This window comes from Camelina sativa, chromosome 10 (assembly GCF_030686135.1).
Source record: "Camelina sativa cultivar CO46 ecotype springtype chromosome 10, ASM3068613v1".
NCBI classification, from domain to species: domain Eukaryota; kingdom Viridiplantae; phylum Streptophyta; class Magnoliopsida; order Brassicales; family Brassicaceae; genus Camelina; species Camelina sativa.
In genome coordinates, this window is record NC_141889.1 from 1,972,898 (window position 1) to 1,991,280 (window position 18,383).

Genomic DNA, 18,383 nt, shown 5'->3' on the forward strand with positions numbered 1-18,383 from the left:
TTTCTTCAAACTTGTATTATCCAGTTCTTTTCCTTCGTCTTCCTTCAAAGCCTAAAATACATCGTTTTACTACGTAATTAATGAAAACGACGGCGTGCTATTAAATAAGTTGGGCTATACCGAACAGGCTAACTACAAAGATGGGCTGGGCCCAAATTTATGAGAACAAAAAATTTGGAATGGAGCGACCCTTATCCAACCAAAATAAAAACTTGTATTTACATAAAAAATCATGTGGTGGTGGCGAATTTTGTTTTTGTAATGTCACCAGGTGGTGCTGAATTAATATCTGATCCATTTATAAATTTGTCAGAAATATGAGTGCTTGTTGAAATTGAGCAACCTTGAAGAAATTGGATAAATCATGATAAAAATTACGAAGTTTGTGATTTAAATCATAGCTTTTAATTCACTTGATTCCAAAAAAAAAAAAAAAAAAAAGTAGTAAAATTAGGAAATTAGACCCAAAAAAAAAATAAAAAATCAAAGAGCCATCACTTCTGACTGAGAAAGAGCCCACCACGGATCTGTCAGATAAATTTAACTTACAAATACAAATATATATATATAAATCCTTTCTTCATCGGCTTTCCTGACTCACCAACTCCGCTAAACAACAACACTCTCTCTCTAGTTTCTGAAACAGATCTCTGCTTCATCACTCGAGTTGTATCTCTTCAATGGGTAGCCGATTTATTATATCTTCTTTCTCCATTTTGTTTACGATCGCTAAATGTTTTACGATTCCTACTTCTTGTTCTTCTCTTCGATGCTGATTTTTTTTTCAACTTTTTTTGTTTGTTTGTGAAATCTGGTTATATATTTGATTTACTGTGTCGATCTATGCGTTTTCAGCTTCCGATAATCCTTTCCGGAGTATACTAAAGGCGTTAGAGAAACCTGATGGTGGCGAATTCGGGAACTACTACAGCTTGCCTGCTTTGAACGATCCCAGGATCGGTGAGTTTTTTTATAGCTTTCCATCTGATCCCGATGTTAAAATGCTTCTTGTTAGTTAGGCGAACAGAATTTGAGATTCATGTCGTTATGATCTCGAAAAAATGTTGTTGTGGTGGATATGCAGATAAACTACCTTATTCCATTAGGATACTTCTTGAATCGGCTATACGCAACTGTGATGAGTTTCAAGTTAAGAGTAACGATGTTGAGAAGATTCTTGATTGGGAGAATACTTCTCCCAAACAGGTTGAGATTCCCTTCAAACCTGCTCGCGTCCTTCTTCAGGACTTTACTGGTGTCCCTGCTGTTGTTGATCTTGCTTGCATGAGAGATGCCATGAATAGTCTCGGTGGGGATTCTAATAAGATTAATCCGCTGGTTAGTTTCCTCTCTTTATACCGAGATTTAATTAATACTTTTGTGGTATGCTATAAGGTTTTTGATACAAGGCCTTGATATTCGCAGGTCCCTGTAGATCTTGTCATTGATCACTCGGTTCAGGTGGATGTGGCCAGATCAGAGAACGCAGTGCAAGCAAATATGGAGCTTGAGTTCCAGCGTAACAAAGAAAGATTTGCTTTTCTTAAGTGGGGCTCCAATGCCTTTGACAACATGCTTGTCGTGCCTCCTGGATCTGGAATTGTTCATCAAGTAAGTTAAGGATTCAGGGAAACCGATACTGTTTCGATGCTGTAAGTTTATTTATTTATTTATGCTTATTGAAGATACTAAGTTCTATAACTTTCTGATTGACAGGTCAACCTAGAATACCTTGCCAGAGTTGTTTTCAACACAAATGGACTTCTTTACCCTGACAGTGTTGTTGGAACAGACTCTCACACCACCATGATTGATGGATTGGGTGTTGCTGGATGGGGAGTTGGCGGTATAGAAGCGGAAGCTACCATGCTTGGTCAGGTAAACATCGAGAATTCTGAGTTAACTGTCCGAACTCTTTCTGAAACTTAGATCTCTATCTAGAGATGATTCTTATAAACACTCCGTTGCAGTGTCTTCCATTATAAACTGTAGCATGAATTTATCTGTTTCTATGCAGCCAATGAGCATGGTCCTGCCTGGTGTTGTGGGTTTCAAGCTAACGGGAAAACTAAGAGATGGAATGACAGCTACTGATTTGGTCTTAACAGTGACTCAGATGCTAAGGAAACATGGAGTAGTTGGAAAGTTTGTTGAATTCCACGGTACATCCATAAAAAAATTACTATATCTTGTTTCATATTTGTCACTTCTTTACCTATCCAGTACCTGACTGAGTTAGACTAATTCACATATGCATCCACTGCGTTTCTATTCACAGGGGAAGGGATGAGAGAGTTGTCTTTAGCTGATCGTGCTACAATTGCCAATATGTCTCCTGAGTACGGTGCAACCATGGGATTCTTCCCCGTCGATCATGTCACTTTGCAGTATCTCAAGTTGACAGGCAGGAGCGATGACACTGTAAGGGGTTACAGGGGAAGTCTACATAATTTTTAGTATGCTATTGCATTTCATTAGGTTAGTGATTGGTGAATTGAATTGCAGGTTTCTATGATTGAGGCGTATTTACGAGCAAACAAGATGTTCGTGGACTACAGTGAGGTAAAAGCTTGGCATCTGTATGTTTCATTTCTTTTGTCTATTGTCATCTATCATACTGCATAACATATTCTCCACTTGGAACTTGGAACTCATCTCAGCCGGAGAGTAAGACAGTGTACTCGTCAAGTCTGGAATTGAATCTCGAGGATGTGGAACCTTGTGTTTCTGGTCCCAAGAGGTACTATTAGCGAATGTCTCAACATAAATATATTATCTCTTCAATTTCAAACATTTATTCTCTATGCACAATACAGGCCGCACGATCGTGTTCCTTTGAGGGAAATGAAAGCAGATTGGCATTCTTGCCTAGATAATAGAGTAGGATTCAAGGTTAGAACTCTCCTTTCTCTTCAGAAGAAATGCTTAATGTGAATGTTTGTAGTCCCGAAAGCTTTATCTTTAGGAATATGATGGCACGTCTAGAAAATGTTATTATTGTTTTGAAACAAGAATAGGTATTATGTTGACGTAATTGAGTTATTAAGCGAGTCCTGGAAGTGACTATCTCCTGCCTGCAACACTTTTGTTTTTGTAAGCTAACTCCAGTTTACAAAAATTGTACTTAGTGAATGTTACTTATCCTTGATATTTCCAGGGTTTTGCTGTACCAAAAGAAGCACAGAATAAGGTTGTAGAGTTCGACTTTAACGGGACCCCAGCACATCTTAGACATGGAGATGTTGTTATAGCAGCAATCACCAGTTGCACAAATACCTCAAACCCTAGTGTAATGCTTGGCGCTGCCTTGGTTGCAAAAAAGGCCTGCGAACTAGGACTGGAGGTTTGACAACGTCCATTCTGCCCTGTTATTTTGTGTCATCGTGTTTTAGTATCTTTCTGCGTAAAGGACATAATAGAAATGTTTGAACATTATTAGGTTAAGCCATGGATTAAAACTAGTCTTGCTCCTGGCTCTGGAGTTGTGACAAAGTACTTGGCAAAGAGGTACAGCAGATACACCGTTGAATGTTTTTTGTTAATTATTTCCTCATTCTCTGTATCATAGTGGTCTGAGTTTTCAAGTCTTGCAGTGGTTTGCAGAAGTACTTGAATCACCTCGGCTTCAGTATAGTTGGTTATGGGTGCACCACATGCATTGGAAATTCGGGAGATATCCATGAAGCCGTGGCTTCAGCAATAGTTGATAATGGTAAGTCCTGAAGTAGTTAACGATGTAAAACTTATTTACTTGAATTCTCTAAGGTGAAACTAAAATATTTCTCATATATGTACAAGACTTGGTGGCATCCGCTGTGTTGTCCGGGAACAGAAACTTTGAGGGACGTGTTCACCCGTTAACAAGAGCGAATTATCTAGCTTCCCCACCACTTGTTGTAGCCTATGCACTGGCTGGCACTGTATGCTAATGCTAACTCTAAACCATTACTTAACAATCAAGTATTCATGTATAAAGCACTGTATCAATCGCATGGATACTACTCTTGTAGGTTAACATTGATTTTGAGACAGAGCCCATTGGAACTGGGAAAGATGGCAAACAGATATTTTTCAGGGACATCTGGCCCTCTAACAAAGAAGTGGCTGAGGTAAACAAATACATGATGCTCATGCATACACAAAACAAGAGATTTTTTATTATTTGTTTGTTTCAGTAATATATAATTTGTTTGTTTTAATCTTTGTTTCAATTTTTCAGGTTGTTCAATCTAGCGTCCTTCCTGATATGTTCAAAGCTACATACGAAGCAATCACCAAAGGGAATTCCATGTGGAATCAGTTATCTGTCGCGTCAGGCACTCTCTACGAGTGGGACCCGAAATCAACTTACATTCACGAGCCACCTTATTTCAAGGGCATGACCATGTCTCCACCTGGTCCACATGGTGTGAAAGATGCTCACTGTTTACTCAATTTCGGAGACAGTATCACCACTGATCACATCTCACCAGCTGGTAGCATCCACAAGGACAGTCCCGCGGCTAAGTACTTGATGGAACGAGGTGTGGATAGAAGAGACTTCAACTCTTACGGGAGTCGGCGTGGTAACGATGAGATTATGGCGAGGGGCACTTTCGCCAATATCCGTATTGTGAACAAGCACTTGAAAGGAGAAGTTGGCCCCAAGACAGTTCACATTCCCAGTGGAGAGAAGCTTTCTGTCTTCGATGCTGCCATGGTATAATCCCACACACTTTTTTATCCTTTCTAAAACATCAAATTCTAGCTCTTTGATCATAAGATGACTTGATGACTTAAGATTACGGTAAGCTTTGTGTAAGTACTACGTCTCAACTCTTAGCTATAGGTCTACTGTACCTAGCCTAAGATTGAATGTAGCAGAGTAGAGCTGTTGTGAGTTGGTTTAGAGAACAGTTAGTGAAGGCTTCGTTAGTAACAATGTGTCAGCAGATTGTTTTGGGGGTGGAAGTTTCAGTGTTTAGTTCTCTGATTTGGTCAACTAGAATTAGACAGCAGTTTTCGTGACTATCTTCTTATCCGACTTTTATCTATCTGTGCTGCACCAGAAATACAGGAATGAGGGACGCGACACAGTCATTTTGGCTGGTGCTGAATATGGAAGTGGAAGTTCTCGTGATTGGGCTGCGAAGGGTCCAATGCTTCTGGTACATTTCTGGCTTACATGATTCAGCTTTTTCCGTGTTTAACAGCACACATTTTTACACTAGTTATGCGGTTTTTTAATCGCTACTCTACGACAGGGCGTGAAAGCCGTGATCTCAAAGAGCTTTGAGCGAATTCACCGAAGCAATCTTGTGGGAATGGGAATCATACCTTTGTGCTTCAAGACAGGAGAAGATGCCGAGACTCTAGGCCTTACGGGTCAGGAGCTTTACACCATTGAACTCCCAAACAAAGTTAGTGAGATCAAACCAGGACAAGATGTAACGGTCATTACAAACAATGGCAAATCTTTCACATGTACACTCCGATTCGACACAGAGGTAAATTTAGAAAATAGGGTTCATCTCTCGATGGTATATTTTGGCTTCTTTTTTTTCGTCTTCATTATTCAAGAGGACTTTGGAACTGCAGGTGGAGCTGGCTTATTTTGATCACGGAGGGATATTGCAATACGTAATCAGGAATCTGATCAAGCAATAAAATCTCATAAGCCAGGAGAGACTTGAGTTACGTCCAAAAGGTTTGTTGTAATAAAAATGTTGTCAGGGAGGAGGACGAGAATGGCTTTAAATTCAAAACTTTGCTTCTTGCTAGTAGTCATTTGGAACCATTTTCAGTGTCCAAGTCATTTTTTATTTGGAATAAATATGAGAACTCTTTTCTTCTTTTTGTTTCTTTTGCGCGTTGATAGAACATGTTCTGCCAATGGAAATAAACACCAACTTTGTAGTTTTTGGTCAACACATAAATGATGTTTTCATAGTAGAACTTGAATATTAAAAAATGAAACTTTGTGAGGTTGTTTGAGAGATCATGGGAACCCCTGCAAATGACGACAGAAACATTAAAACAGTCTTGAGACGATCCAAATGATCCATGACTATAGTGGGGGTAAGAGCTTACCTTCAAAAAGCTAAAATATATTATTTCTTAAACTCACGAAAGCGAAACCATTTTTTTTTTTTTTAAAAGCGAAACCATTTAGTTGATGCCCACTTGTTTCCTTTGATGACTGGAGAACCACCTGAACCAATCAAACAAGTTTTTGAGAGTTTTGGTTAACATCTCATGACCTCAACTAATTAAGCCAAAAGGGGTATACTACGATTTATAAGAAGTTTAGAGAAAGGCAATGTATCTTCTCTTTCTCTCTTACCATGTTGGCTCGAAGGGTCTTGAGAACCGTCAGGCCTCATGCTCCAGAAGAGTAAAGCGTCTCCCTTCTTTGGTCTAACAGAGAGTCCTCTTTTACTAATGTTTCCTTTGGCTGCAGGGAAAACTGTCTCGCCGCCTTCATCAACGTCCGAGCTAATTTAGTGGTAGGATGAGAAAAAGAAGATTAACTTGCGCATTGTATATTAATTCCTTTTTTTTTTATGTGGCTGATTTGAGAAAGATTAAGGGTTATATGGTTTGCATACAGGTACATAAGAACAGTAGCAATTCTTTGGAATCCGTCAAAGTGAGGCTCAAATTTTTGCCCAACTCCATAATGGATAACTTGAAGCGGTTCTCCATTTTCTGCAGTTTCATTACATCAACTCCAAATTATAAAATGATTTCCAATAAAAAATGAAGAGTAACAACGTCGTTAGTCAAAAAAGTTACCTAGTGTAATGATCTAAGACGATCAAGTTAAAACAGAAGCCACATACCTACAGGAATGAAGGTGAATTCTGAAATCCTTTTCTCAATCTTTGTCACGATTTTGTCTTGTTCTATTCTAAGAAAAGTTCCTGAACTCGTCCGTGAACTGTACATTAACAGATTTCCAAGTCTCAAAATCTTTCCAAACTAAACTTAAAAGACGGGGAAAAACAAAACAAAACAAAACTGACTACATAACCTGCTTTCTTTACCGAGTCCAGTTATCGCGTCGTGCACTTTTGACTTCGTCATCCTAGGTTTCGCAAGGCTAATCAAGTGCTCACATTCTTCATTATTCTTATAAAATTAAAGAAGAGAGCCTCAGATCAACTCCTAAACTTTTTTCATATAAAGCATGAGAGAAACATGTACAGTTCCCTTTGTCTTTGTACTGGTGGAGGAGCAAGTAAGATCTAAGCACAAACTACATGGGACATTCTAGTTATAACAACAACAAGTTTTGTAATTTGTTTAGCTTGTCTAACAAGAAATATCCAAACTTGAATTCTCATCATTCATCATTCTTCATTCATCAAGCATATATAACAAATCTATATAAATAAATAAAAATCCCAAATTAAGAAGCAACAAAGTTACCAAAAAATTGTGGTAAACGAAAGCTCTAGGCTCCTTCGAGATGATTTCGATCCAACGCTCATGAGGAAATCGCAACGAAGTAGTAACATTGTTTTGGTTACACGTAAGTGCAGTCAACAAGGGGGGCAAAGAACACATCAAGATCATGTCCTTATTTTTGTTCTCAATCTTCACATCCACAGACACTAGAAGATTATCACCGACTTATTCTTCGAAAGTGTTGACGTGCTGCAGTAGATCAGAAGTTTCATGTATCTTCAGCCCTTTCAACCTCTGCCTCAGATACAGTTCGGTAGACTGGGACGTCGACTTAGACATTGAGTTCACAAGTGTATATCTGAGTATATCAGATAATGAACTTAAAAGATAGAGAACGGATTTAATTAGGGTTTTTCCTCTCATTAGTTGAGCGAATTTACAATCTGTAGATCCTTTTATACAAGTCGCAAAAGAAAAAACCCAACAAGGCAATATACTCGAATATAGAGATAATTATCAAAAAGGAAAAAAAAAAAAAAAACTAAATTGAATATGAACTGTCAGCAACTGAGAAACTGACACTTGTCCTACAAAAGAAAAACAAAAAAGAGAAAAACCAAAAAATCTCGAGAAATATGTAAACAGGAATTCAATAGATAGTTTTTCTATTGTTATTAGTTGTTAATTACTATTATTATTCGTAGGGATTCTCACACACCAAAAGAAAAATTGTTCGTGTACAATTATTTAAATTTATATTATGTATCAAAGCAAGTTCTAATTTAAAGGCCAGAAGGCTATTTTGCTGGTACAGCAAAACTGACAATGATACACACATATACTATAGTACATGTTTGTGTGGGATCGTAGCTAGGAACCTGCAAAAGACGACAAAATCATTAAAACAATCTGAGATACAATGTGAAGGATTTATTCCACTGGCTAACATGATCAGGTTTAAGAGCTTACCTCTTCAAAAGCTTATTTTTTTTATTCAAGCCTTGTACTCGTGAACGTGAAACCACTTAGTTGATGACCACTTGTTTCCTTTGATCACTGGACAACCACCTAAATCAATCAAAACATTGATCTTAGATCTCTACTAAACGCATTGGCAATGTATGTGGTATCTATGACTACCTCTCTCTCTCTCACCATGCAAACTAGAAGGGTCTAGAGCCGCGTCAGGCTTCATACTCCAGAAAAGTAAAGCATCTCTCTTCTTTGGTAAAACAGAGAGTCCTGTTTTGCCACACTGTGAGAGCTCGTCCCACCATGGGACATCACTAACGTTTCCTTTGGCAGATGGGAAAACTGTTTCGCCGCCTTCTTCAACGTCCGAGCTAAGTAGTACAAGAATCAAAGAAAGTGGATTAAATTGTGGCTAATAAGAAATATTGTAAGGGGTTTTATGGTTACGCACAGGTACATAAGAAGTGTAGCAATTCTTTGCCCTCCTTTCCTGGTGTTGAACTCATCAAAGAAGTAGTCGTGGTGAGGTTCATATTTCTGCCCAACTTCATAATGGAGAACTTGTAGCCCTTCTCCATTTTCTGGAATCACATTACATCAGCTATCCATTACGACAAAGAAACTGATATGCACAGCCACACATACCTATAGGAATGAAGGTGAAATCTGAAATCCTATTCTCAATATCTTCCACGATTTCGTCATGTCCTCTCTTAAGAAAAGTTCCTGAACTGGTTCGTGCTCTGCACAATGAAGGATACATGTATATGCAAATTTAGAATTCTCAAATATTTCAAAATTGAGCATGATGAGGGAAAAAGGACAACACTAGAATACAGAACCTGCTGTCTTTGCTCTTTCCGGTTTTCACATCTACTACTTTTGACTTCACCATACTAGGTTTCGCGAGGCTAATCAAGTGCTCACATTCTTCATTTGTCTTTACAAAATTTAAAGAAACAGAGCCTAATTAAAGATCAAATTCCAAACCTTTGAAATATGTATAAAATCATCTCAAGCATGAAAGCCTAAACATTACATATACATTCTTTATTATGATTCTTGTCTGACAAGAAACACTTAACCATATATATGAACTATCATGTAACATATTAAATTGTGATCTAGCATCTTAATCAGAATTTTGTCCGAAAAGATTACCAAGAAATTGTGGTAAACGAAAGCTCTAGGCTCCCACGAGATAACTTCGACCCAGCGGTCACCATTACTGTCTTCTTCGTCTCCATAACTCTCGCTACTTATATGAATTCAAAAGCTATTACTTAAAGTATACTTGACTGTAACAACAACTACAAAAAAAACATCATATCACTAACCTCTCCTCGATCGTTTGTACAACGTTGGTCAAATCCATCGGCCTAGAAGAGTTATTGGTGATGCTCGGTAGTGAAAGAATTCCGAGACAGAGAAGGATCAGAATGACGAAAAGCACAAGTATGAGAACTGTGAAAGCTTGCATCGATAAAGACCTACGCGGCTGATGATGACGGAGATGATGCTTCGGTTTCTTCGCCATTTTTTTTGTTTATATTCTACAAAATTTGAAGAATCCTATAGAGATCCAAAATCGAAGACAAAAGAGCAATAGACCGTTACATGAAAACATGCAATTGAAAATGGAAGGGAAAGTAAGCTTATTATAATTCTTATCTTTTTTAGTTTCGTCTTTAGCGTTTCTGTTATATACAGAAACAGAGTGGCTTCACACAACTTGACGTTAGAGTTTGGACTATGCATCCCTGTAAGTTTTCTCCCCTATAATTTTCCGTATTTATGAGTTCACCCTACTTTGATAGAGTTAGAACAGTGAATTTATTTTTGTTACCCTTTGGAATATTTAAGGTGTTAGGTATTCCCTATTCCGAAGATGAAATGAAGATATCTAAAAGTCTAAAACGTTTCAATCTAAATTACAGATAGGATTCTTTAGCTCAGGGACTCCTCTTCGTTTATAGTTTTGGCCACTAGCAATTAATTAATTTAATAGAACCTTTAATGGTTACGATTTACCCCAACCATGGTGAAATAAATAGTGATTATGCAAACCGAAATTGTTTTCTTATCAAACCGAAAGAAACACTACAAAACCGATATAAACCGGATCTTGATATGATTACGCGTTTCTTTTAGGTCAGCGTCGACGTAGGCTCGTTACAATCCGTTTAAGTGGGCCTGAGAAGTTTACGGCCCATATAGCCTAAACCGACCTCTGAGCAGCCTCTTCTTCTATAAATAGAGGCTTAGGGCACTGATCGTGTTCTCTTTTGCTCATATCTCTCTTCGTGAAGAGACGAGAGAACTCCAGATCTGGTCGTGTCAAACCAGAGAGGGAAAACTCGAAAACGAAAAAATTAGCTCTATGTAACTGTAAACTGACTTCACAGATTCAAAAACAAATTGACAAAAAGAGGGAAACACAAACTAGGGTTTTTTTATTCCCCTTTTTCAATTCACGTTTCTAGGGTTTCGAGATTTTTTTTTTTTGATTCGTCTTTGATCGGAGTTTAGCCGCCATGGATACACGTTTTCCGTTCTCTCCGGCCGAGGTTTCCAAAGTCCGGGTGGTCCAGTTTGGCATCCTCAGCCCCGATGAGATCGTAATGTTCCTTTCTCTCTTTCGATTTCTCTAGCTCTTTTGAGTTCATTGCTCCCCGGTGGGGTAATTGGAGTGTAAATTATAGAATTCGATTGGTTTGGATGGGGAGCCTGTTCTTTTCAATCGATTGATCTTAATTGCAAGTTACGATTAGTAGGAGATTATGAATCGTTGGTATCTAATGGCTTTTTTGTCTTTGTTTTTTTTGTCTTTTTTCAGAGGCAAATGTCTGTTATACATGTTGAGCATAGTGAGACGACAGAGAAGGGTAAACCTAAGGTGGGAGGGTTGAGTGATATCCGGCTTGGTACGATTGATCGGAAGGTGAAGTGTGATACATGTATGGCTAATATGGCTGAGTGCCCTGGGCACTTTGGCCATCTCGAGCTCGCCAAGCCAATGTATCATGTCGGTTTTATGAAGACTGTGTTAAGTATCATGAGATGTGTCTGCTTCAATTGCTCCAAGATTTTAGCTGATGAGGTATGTACAAACTTATCTTGTTACTGTATCCCTTGTTCTGTATCAGTTTGGAGCTGTTTGTGTTGTATTAGTGTTGGGAATAATCCAATTGCTTATTTTCGTGAAGGAGGAGCACAAGTTTAAGCAGGCTATGAAGATAAAGAATCCCAAAAACAGGCTTAAGAAGATTCTGGATGCTTGCAAAAACAAGACCAAATGTGATGGTGGTGATGAAATGGATGATGTCCATAACAAAGACACGGACGAACCTGTAAAAAAGAGCCGTGGTGGATGTGGTGCACAGCAACCAAAGCTGACTATTGAAGGTATGAAGATGATTGCAGAGTACAAAATTCCAAGGAAGAAAACCGACGAGCCGGATCAGCTTCCAGAGCCTGCAGAAAGGAAACAGACACTTGGTGCTGATAGGGTTCGTCCCTTCTTTCTAATGAAGTTAGTCACTACCTCTTCATGTTTCGGGTAATCTTATAACATGTGAAATTTTTGCAGGTTTTGAGTGTTTTAAAGAGGATTAGTGATGCGGATTGCCAACTATTAGGGTTCAACCCTAAGTTTGCTCGCCCTGACTGGATGATTCTTGAAGTCCTCCCTATTCCTCCACCTCCTGTCAGACCATCTGTAATGATGGATGCCACTTCCAGAAGTGAGGTAAATTGACTTTGATTTACTGAATAAGGATTTGGATAGATTCTATAGTACAGAGTTAGTCTTGACTGATAATATTATATTATTATTTTTCAACTTGCTTTTTGACTATATCAACTTAATGTGTGGCACTGAGTTCGTGTTTGTTGTTGATGCAGGATGACTTGACCCATCAGCTAGCCATGATTATTCGACACAATGAGAACTTGAAAAGACAGGAAAAAAATGGGGCGCCAGCTCATATTATATCAGAGTTTACACAGCTCTTGCAGTTTCATATAGCTACCTATTTTGATAATGAGTTACCTGGACAGCCAAGGGTAATGCTTTTGTATCCTTCCAGATATCTGGTATGATACATTCGGATGGTACTTTATTTGGGTTGGCTTTATTTTCTTCAGGCTACTCAAAAATCAGGGAGGCCTATTAAGTCAATATGTAGTAGGCTGAAGGCAAAGGAAGGCAGAATCAGGGGAAACTTGATGGGAAAACGTGTTGATTTTTCGGCACGTACTGTTATTACACCAGATCCAACAATTAATATCGATGAGCTTGGTGTACCGTGGAGTATTGCTCTGAATCTCACATACCCAGAAACAGTGACTCCATATAACATTGAAAGGTTTGTATTTCTGGTGTTTTTTTTTTCTTTCTGTGTGTTTTTTTTCCATGTTTTGTTGACAATTTATTTTGCAGATTAAAGGAGCTCGTTGATTATGGGCCACATCCTCCACCTGGCAAGACTGGAGCGAAATATATCATTAGGGATGATGGCCAAAGGCTAGATCTCCGGTACCTGAAAAAGAGCAGTGATCATCATTTGGAACTTGGATACAAAGTATATACTGCTTTTCTTTATTCCATCTACTTAACGCACAAAGGTTGCTATTCTGGAATTCTTCATTTTTTTATGTTTCTTGGTCACAGGTTGAGCGGCATTTACAGGATGGTGATTTTGTTCTGTTTAATCGTCAACCAAGTCTGCACAAAATGTCAATCATGGGTCACAGGATTCGGATTATGCCATATTCCACTTTCCGTCTGAATTTATCTGTCACTTCGCCTTACAATGCTGATTTCGATGGGGATGAGATGAACATGCATGTACCACAATCATTCGAGACCAGAGCCGAGGTGTTAGAGCTGATGATGGTTCCTAAATGTATTGTGTCTCCCCAGGCGAATCGGCCTGTGATGGGAATTGTTCAGGATACTCTACTAGGGTGCCGTAAAATTACAAAAAGAGATACCTTCATAGAGAAGGTAACAATTTCATTAGCGGTTGCTTGTAAAGTATCTTTGAGTTTGATGAGAGGTGAAACTAACTCGTATGCTGATATCTGTTTCATTTTACAGGATGTATTCATGAATACGCTTATGTGGTGGGAAGATTTCGACGGGAAAGTTCCAGCTCCTGCAATTCTGAAGCCACGTCCTCTTTGGACTGGCAAACAAGTTTTTAATCTTATCATCCCAAAACAGATAAATCTGTTGAGGTACTCTGCCTGGCACTCAGATTCAGAGACTGGATTCATAACTCCGGGGGATACTCAAGTGCGAATTGAAAGAGGGGAACTTCTTGCCGGAACTCTTTGCAAAAAGGCCCTTGGTACATCTAATGGAAGTCTCGTGCATGTCATTTGGTAAGTTACATCATGGGGAATTGCTGACCTAATTAGTGTACTAGGCACAAAATTATCTTACACATCATTGCGAATTGTTGATGTAATTAATTTCATGATCTCTTTTGTTTTAATTTATGTTCATAACTTGGTTTTCAGGGAAGAGGTTGGTCCTGATGCAGCCAGGAAATTCCTTGGTCATACTCAGTGGCTTGTCAATTACTGGCTTCTGCAGAATGGTTTTACCATTGGAATTGGTGACACAATTGCTGATTCATCAACGATGGAGAAAATTAATGAAACTATTTCTAACGCAAAAACTGCTGTGAAAGATCTTATCCGGCAGTTCCAGGAAAAGAAATTGGACCCTGAACCCGGCCGAACTATGACAGAGACATTTGAGAACAGGGTTAATCAGGTACATTAAGGACATTATTTTGTGCTCTGTCAGAACATTATTTTGTCGTGCTGACCCATATTTTCTTGTAGGTCTTGAATAAAGCTCGTGATGATGCTGGAAGTAGTGCTCAAAAGAGTTTAGCAGAAACCAATAACCTTAAGGCGATGGTGACAGCAGGATCGAAAGGAAGTTTCATTAATATTTCTCAAATGACAGCGTGTGTCGGCCAGCAAAATGTTGAAGGGAAGCGGATTCCATTTGGATTTGATGGTCGAACATTGCCACATTTCACCAAAGATGATTATGGTCCTGAGAGTCGTGGATTTGTAGAGAATTCGTACCTTCGTGGTCTGACACCTCAAGAGTTCTTTTTCCATGCCATGGGAGGAAGGGAAGGTCTTATTGATACTGCTGTGAAGACATCAGAAACTGGATACATCCAGAGGCGTTTGGTAAAGGCTATGGAGGATATTATGGTTAAATATGATGGGACAGTCCGGAACTCGTTGGGTGATGTTATTCAATTTCTCTATGGTGAAGATGGTATGGATGCTGTATGGATTGAATCACAGAAGCTGGATTCCTTGAAAATGAAGAAATCGGAGTTCGATAGGACTTTCAAGTATGAGATCGACGATGAAAACTGGAATCCTACATACTTAAGTGATGAACATCTCGAGGACTTGAAAGGGATTCGGGAGTTGCGTGATGTATTTGATGCGGAATATCAGAAACTTGAGACTGACAGATTCCAACTCGGGACAGAAATTGCAACAAATGGTGATAGCACTTGGCCATTGCCTGTTAACATCAAGAGGCATATCTGGAATGCGCAGAAGACTTTCAAGATCGACTTGCGCAAGATTTCGGATATGCACCCTGTTGAAATTGTAGATGCGGTTGATAAACTACAAGAGAGGCTGTTGGTTGTTCCTGGTGATGATGCATTGAGTGTGGAAGCACAGAAAAATGCAACACTGTTCTTTAACATTTTGCTTCGCAGCACTCTTGCTAGTAAAAGAGTATTGGAGGAATACAAGCTCAGCCGCGAGGCTTTTGAGTGGGTAATTGGTGAAATAGAATCGAGATTTTTACAATCGCTAGTGGCCCCAGGGGAAATGATTGGTTGTGTTGCTGCTCAATCAATTGGAGAACCTGCTACGCAGATGACTCTTAACACCTTCCATTATGCTGGTGTCAGTGCAAAGAACGTTACACTCGGTGTTCCCAGGTTGCGTGAAATTATTAATGTAGCTAAAAGGATCAAAACACCGTCCCTATCAGTCTATCTCACACCGGAGGCTAGCAAATCAAAAGAGGGGGCTAAGACTGTTCAGTGCGCTTTGGAGTATACTACTCTCAGGAGTGTCACTCAAGCTACAGAAGTCTGGTATGACCCAGATCCAATGAGTACTATCATTGAGGAGGACTTCGAATTTGTGAGGTCCTACTATGAAATGCCGGATGAAGATGTTTCTCCGGATAAAATATCTCCTTGGCTGCTTCGTATAGAGTTGAATCGCGAGATGATGGTTGATAAGAAATTGAGTATGGCGGATATTGCGGAAAAGATCAACCTTGAGTTTGATGATGATCTGACTTGCATATTCAATGATGATAATGCCCAAAAACTGATCCTTCGAATTCGCATTATGAACGATGAGGGGCCTAAGGGAGAATTGCAAGATGAATCAGCTGAAGATGATGTTTTCCTTAAAAAGATTGAGAGCAACATGCTGACAGAAATGGCGCTCAGAGGTATTCCAGACATCAACAAAGTTTTCATTAAACAAGTTAGAAAAAGCAGGTTTGATGTGGAGGGTGGATTTAAGACATCTGAAGAGTGGATGTTAGATACAGAAGGTGTTAATCTCTTAGCTGTTATGTGCCACGAAGATGTGGATCCAAAGAGGACAACAAGCAATCACTTGATTGAAATTATTGAAGTTCTCGGAATCGAGGCAGTTCGCCGTGCTTTGTTGGATGAACTCCGGGTTGTGATTTCCTTTGATGGCTCTTATGTGAATTACCGCCATCTTGCCATCTTGTGTGATACCATGACATATCGCGGTCATCTAATGGCTATCACTCGACATGGTATCAATAGAAATGACACTGGGCCTCTGATGAGATGCTCTTTTGAAGAAACAGTTGATATTCTGTTAGATGCTGCAGCTTATGCTGAGACAGACTGCTTGCGGGGTGTTACTGAGAATATAATGCTGGGTCAACTTGCACCAATTGGAACAGGAGATTGTGAACTGTATCTGAATGATGAGATGTTGAAGAATGCTATTGAACTCCAGCTCCCTAGCTATATGGATGGTCTGGAATTTGGAATGACTCCTGCTCGATCACCAACATCAGGCACTCCTTACCATGAAGGCATGATGTCCCCGAACTACCTGTTGAGTCCAAATATGCGTTTGTCACCAATGTCAGACGCACAGTTTTCTCCATATGTTGGCGGAATGGCCTTTTCACCTTCTTCATCTCCAGGCTATAGCCCGTCTGGATACAGTCCTACTTCACCTGTATATAGCCCGACTTCGCCTACCTACAGCCCCACTTCGCCTACCTACAGTCCCACTTCGCCTACCTACAGTCCCAGTTCTCCTGCCTATAGTCCAACAAGCCCTGCTTATTCTCCTACAAGTCCTTCCTATTCTCCCACCTCTCCGAGCTACAGCCCCACGTCTCCAAGCTATAGTCCAACGTCTCCAAGCTACAGCCCAACATCCCCAAGTTACAGCCCGACTTCGCCTGCTTACAGCCCAACATCACCTGCTTATAGCCCGACTTCACCTGCATACAGTCCGACCTCTCCTTCTTACAGTCCAACTTCGCCATCTTACAGTCCAACATCGCCTTCTTACAGCCCTACCTCACCATCCTATAGTCCCACATCACCATCTTATAGTCCTACTTCACCTGCATACAGCCCCACTTCACCTGGCTACAGCCCCACTTCACCTGGCTACAGCCCAACTTCACCAAGTTACAGTCCAACATCACCAAGCTATGGTCCTACGTCTCCAAGCTACAACCCTCAGTCTGCTAAATACAGCCCATCTCTGGCTTACTCTCCTAGCAATGCAAGACTATCACCATCTAGTCCCTACAGTCCTACATCTCCAAGCTACAGGTTAGTGGTTTAGTGTATTCATAACTTGTAGATCACTCTATGAAGCTTCTCGTATATTGTGTCATCTTCTCTATTCATTAACTCTTAATATTTACTCTGCAGCCCGACATCGCCATCATACTCACCCACATCTCCATCTTATTCACCTTCGAGTCCAACATACAGTCCCAGCAGGTTTGACTATTAAACGCATATGAATATTGAATAGTTGATGCATTAATCTCATTCAAAGGTTTTCACAATCTAGTTACCCTTCAACATTTGAATTCTGCGAATATTGTAACCGGGTTGTTGTTCTGAAATTTGTCTCAGCCCTTACAGCTCAGGAGCAAGCCCTGACTACAGCCCAAGCGCAGGCTACTCGCCAACACTTCCGGGTTATTCACCATCATCCACGGGTCAGTATACACCACATGAGGGCGATAAAAATGACAAGACTGGGAAAGATGTCTGTAAGAATGATAAAAGCAACCCTTGAAAGAGAAAGAAGAGACATCCTAAGTTTTAGGTAACGTCTAAATCTCTTGGATTGGCTTCAAAATTCCTTGTAGCTCACAAACTCAGCCACGTGATTTTTCGTGTAACCCGCAGGGGGATAAATCAAGAGACGATGAAGGCTACCCAAAAGGACGAAACCGTTTCAAAAGGGATCTTCGTTGGAAAACTTTGTGGCAATGGTTTTCTTAGTAAATCCTTTTTTATGAGCTGTATATTATTCTAAACCTATCCATAAAGCCATACCCATCCTCTACCCCAAAAGAAAATAATATAACCAAAAAAATATATATATATATATCATAAACTTTAGGCTTTTCGTCTGGTTCAGTTTTTGCTTTGTTTGATGATTTCAGTATGTAAAACGGTTCAACTTGAAAGGATTCTTTATGCTACTACTGTTGCTTCATTGAGTAGATATATGAATTGAGAATACTTATGTTCCTGGGTTCCGACAAGTATTGATTGACATGTGACCACTTTGAACAGCTAGACTTCCCAACATATGTATAGTTCTTGTTTTATTCGCACCATGAAAGAATGGTTTTTTGGATTTTATGTGATTCATCATCTGCCCCATTTATTTAATTTCCATAGGTAAGAAATGATTCAAAT

The 18,383-nt window shown here is 39.6% G+C and overlaps 3 protein-coding genes and 1 pseudogene across 6 annotated transcripts; 2 read left to right on the forward strand and 2 right to left on the reverse strand.

The window, feature by feature from the left end:
- The first annotated feature begins 330 nt into the window (after nucleotides 1-330).
- On the forward strand, nucleotides 331-5,833 carry LOC104716541 (aconitate hydratase 1). The gene is made up of 19 exons (XM_010433920.3): nucleotides 331-684; nucleotides 856-960; nucleotides 1,085-1,338; nucleotides 1,426-1,611; nucleotides 1,717-1,878; nucleotides 2,018-2,162; nucleotides 2,279-2,421; nucleotides 2,506-2,562; nucleotides 2,661-2,740; nucleotides 2,817-2,892; nucleotides 3,158-3,343; nucleotides 3,440-3,507; nucleotides 3,594-3,712; nucleotides 3,799-3,920; nucleotides 4,011-4,109; nucleotides 4,220-4,699; nucleotides 5,049-5,147; nucleotides 5,244-5,486; nucleotides 5,578-5,833. The coding sequence occupies exons 1-19, from the start codon at nucleotides 681-683 to the stop codon at nucleotides 5,644-5,646; spliced, it is 2,697 nt and encodes an 898-aa protein (XP_010432222.1). The 5' UTR covers nucleotides 331-680; the 3' UTR covers nucleotides 5,647-5,833.
- Nucleotides 5,834-6,131: 298 nt separating this feature from the next.
- On the reverse strand, nucleotides 6,132-7,728 carry LOC104716539 (putative prolyl 4-hydroxylase 11; annotated as a pseudogene).
- Nucleotides 7,729-8,027: 299 nt separating this feature from the next.
- LOC104716542 (putative prolyl 4-hydroxylase 8) lies at nucleotides 8,028-10,123 on the reverse strand. Of its 4 annotated transcripts, none has more exons than XM_010433924.3 (8): nucleotides 9,699-10,123; nucleotides 9,523-9,616; nucleotides 9,204-9,301; nucleotides 9,007-9,104; nucleotides 8,813-8,942; nucleotides 8,545-8,732; nucleotides 8,359-8,457; nucleotides 8,028-8,267 (listed from the first exon to the last, which is right to left on the reverse strand). In XM_010433924.3, exons 1-7 carry the CDS (start codon nucleotides 9,896-9,898, stop codon nucleotides 8,384-8,386), a joined length of 882 nt encoding a protein of 293 aa, XP_010432226.1. In that variant the 5' UTR covers nucleotides 9,899-10,123; the 3' UTR covers nucleotides 8,028-8,267; nucleotides 8,359-8,383. The 4 variants fall into 4 exon arrangements, with proteins under 4 accessions (XP_010432226.1, XP_010432224.1, XP_010432225.1 ...); XM_010433922.3 differs by having other exon boundaries at nucleotides 8,530-8,732; nucleotides 9,699-10,080; XM_010433923.3 differs by having other exon boundaries at nucleotides 9,523-9,619; nucleotides 9,699-10,030.
- Nucleotides 10,124-10,636: 513 nt separating this feature from the next.
- Nucleotides 10,637-18,166, forward strand: LOC104716543 (DNA-directed RNA polymerase II subunit RPB1). The gene is made up of 14 exons (XM_087469897.1): nucleotides 10,637-10,979; nucleotides 11,198-11,461; nucleotides 11,568-11,870; nucleotides 11,951-12,109; nucleotides 12,265-12,426; nucleotides 12,508-12,728; nucleotides 12,803-12,944; nucleotides 13,034-13,369; nucleotides 13,463-13,749; nucleotides 13,888-14,146; nucleotides 14,218-17,273; nucleotides 17,376-17,447; nucleotides 17,586-17,781; nucleotides 17,865-18,166. Exons 1-13 carry the CDS (start codon nucleotides 10,896-10,898, stop codon nucleotides 17,749-17,751), a joined length of 5,511 nt encoding a protein of 1,836 aa, XP_087326023.1. The 5' UTR covers nucleotides 10,637-10,895; the 3' UTR covers nucleotides 17,752-17,781; nucleotides 17,865-18,166.
- Nucleotides 18,167-18,383: the final 217 nt, after the last annotated feature.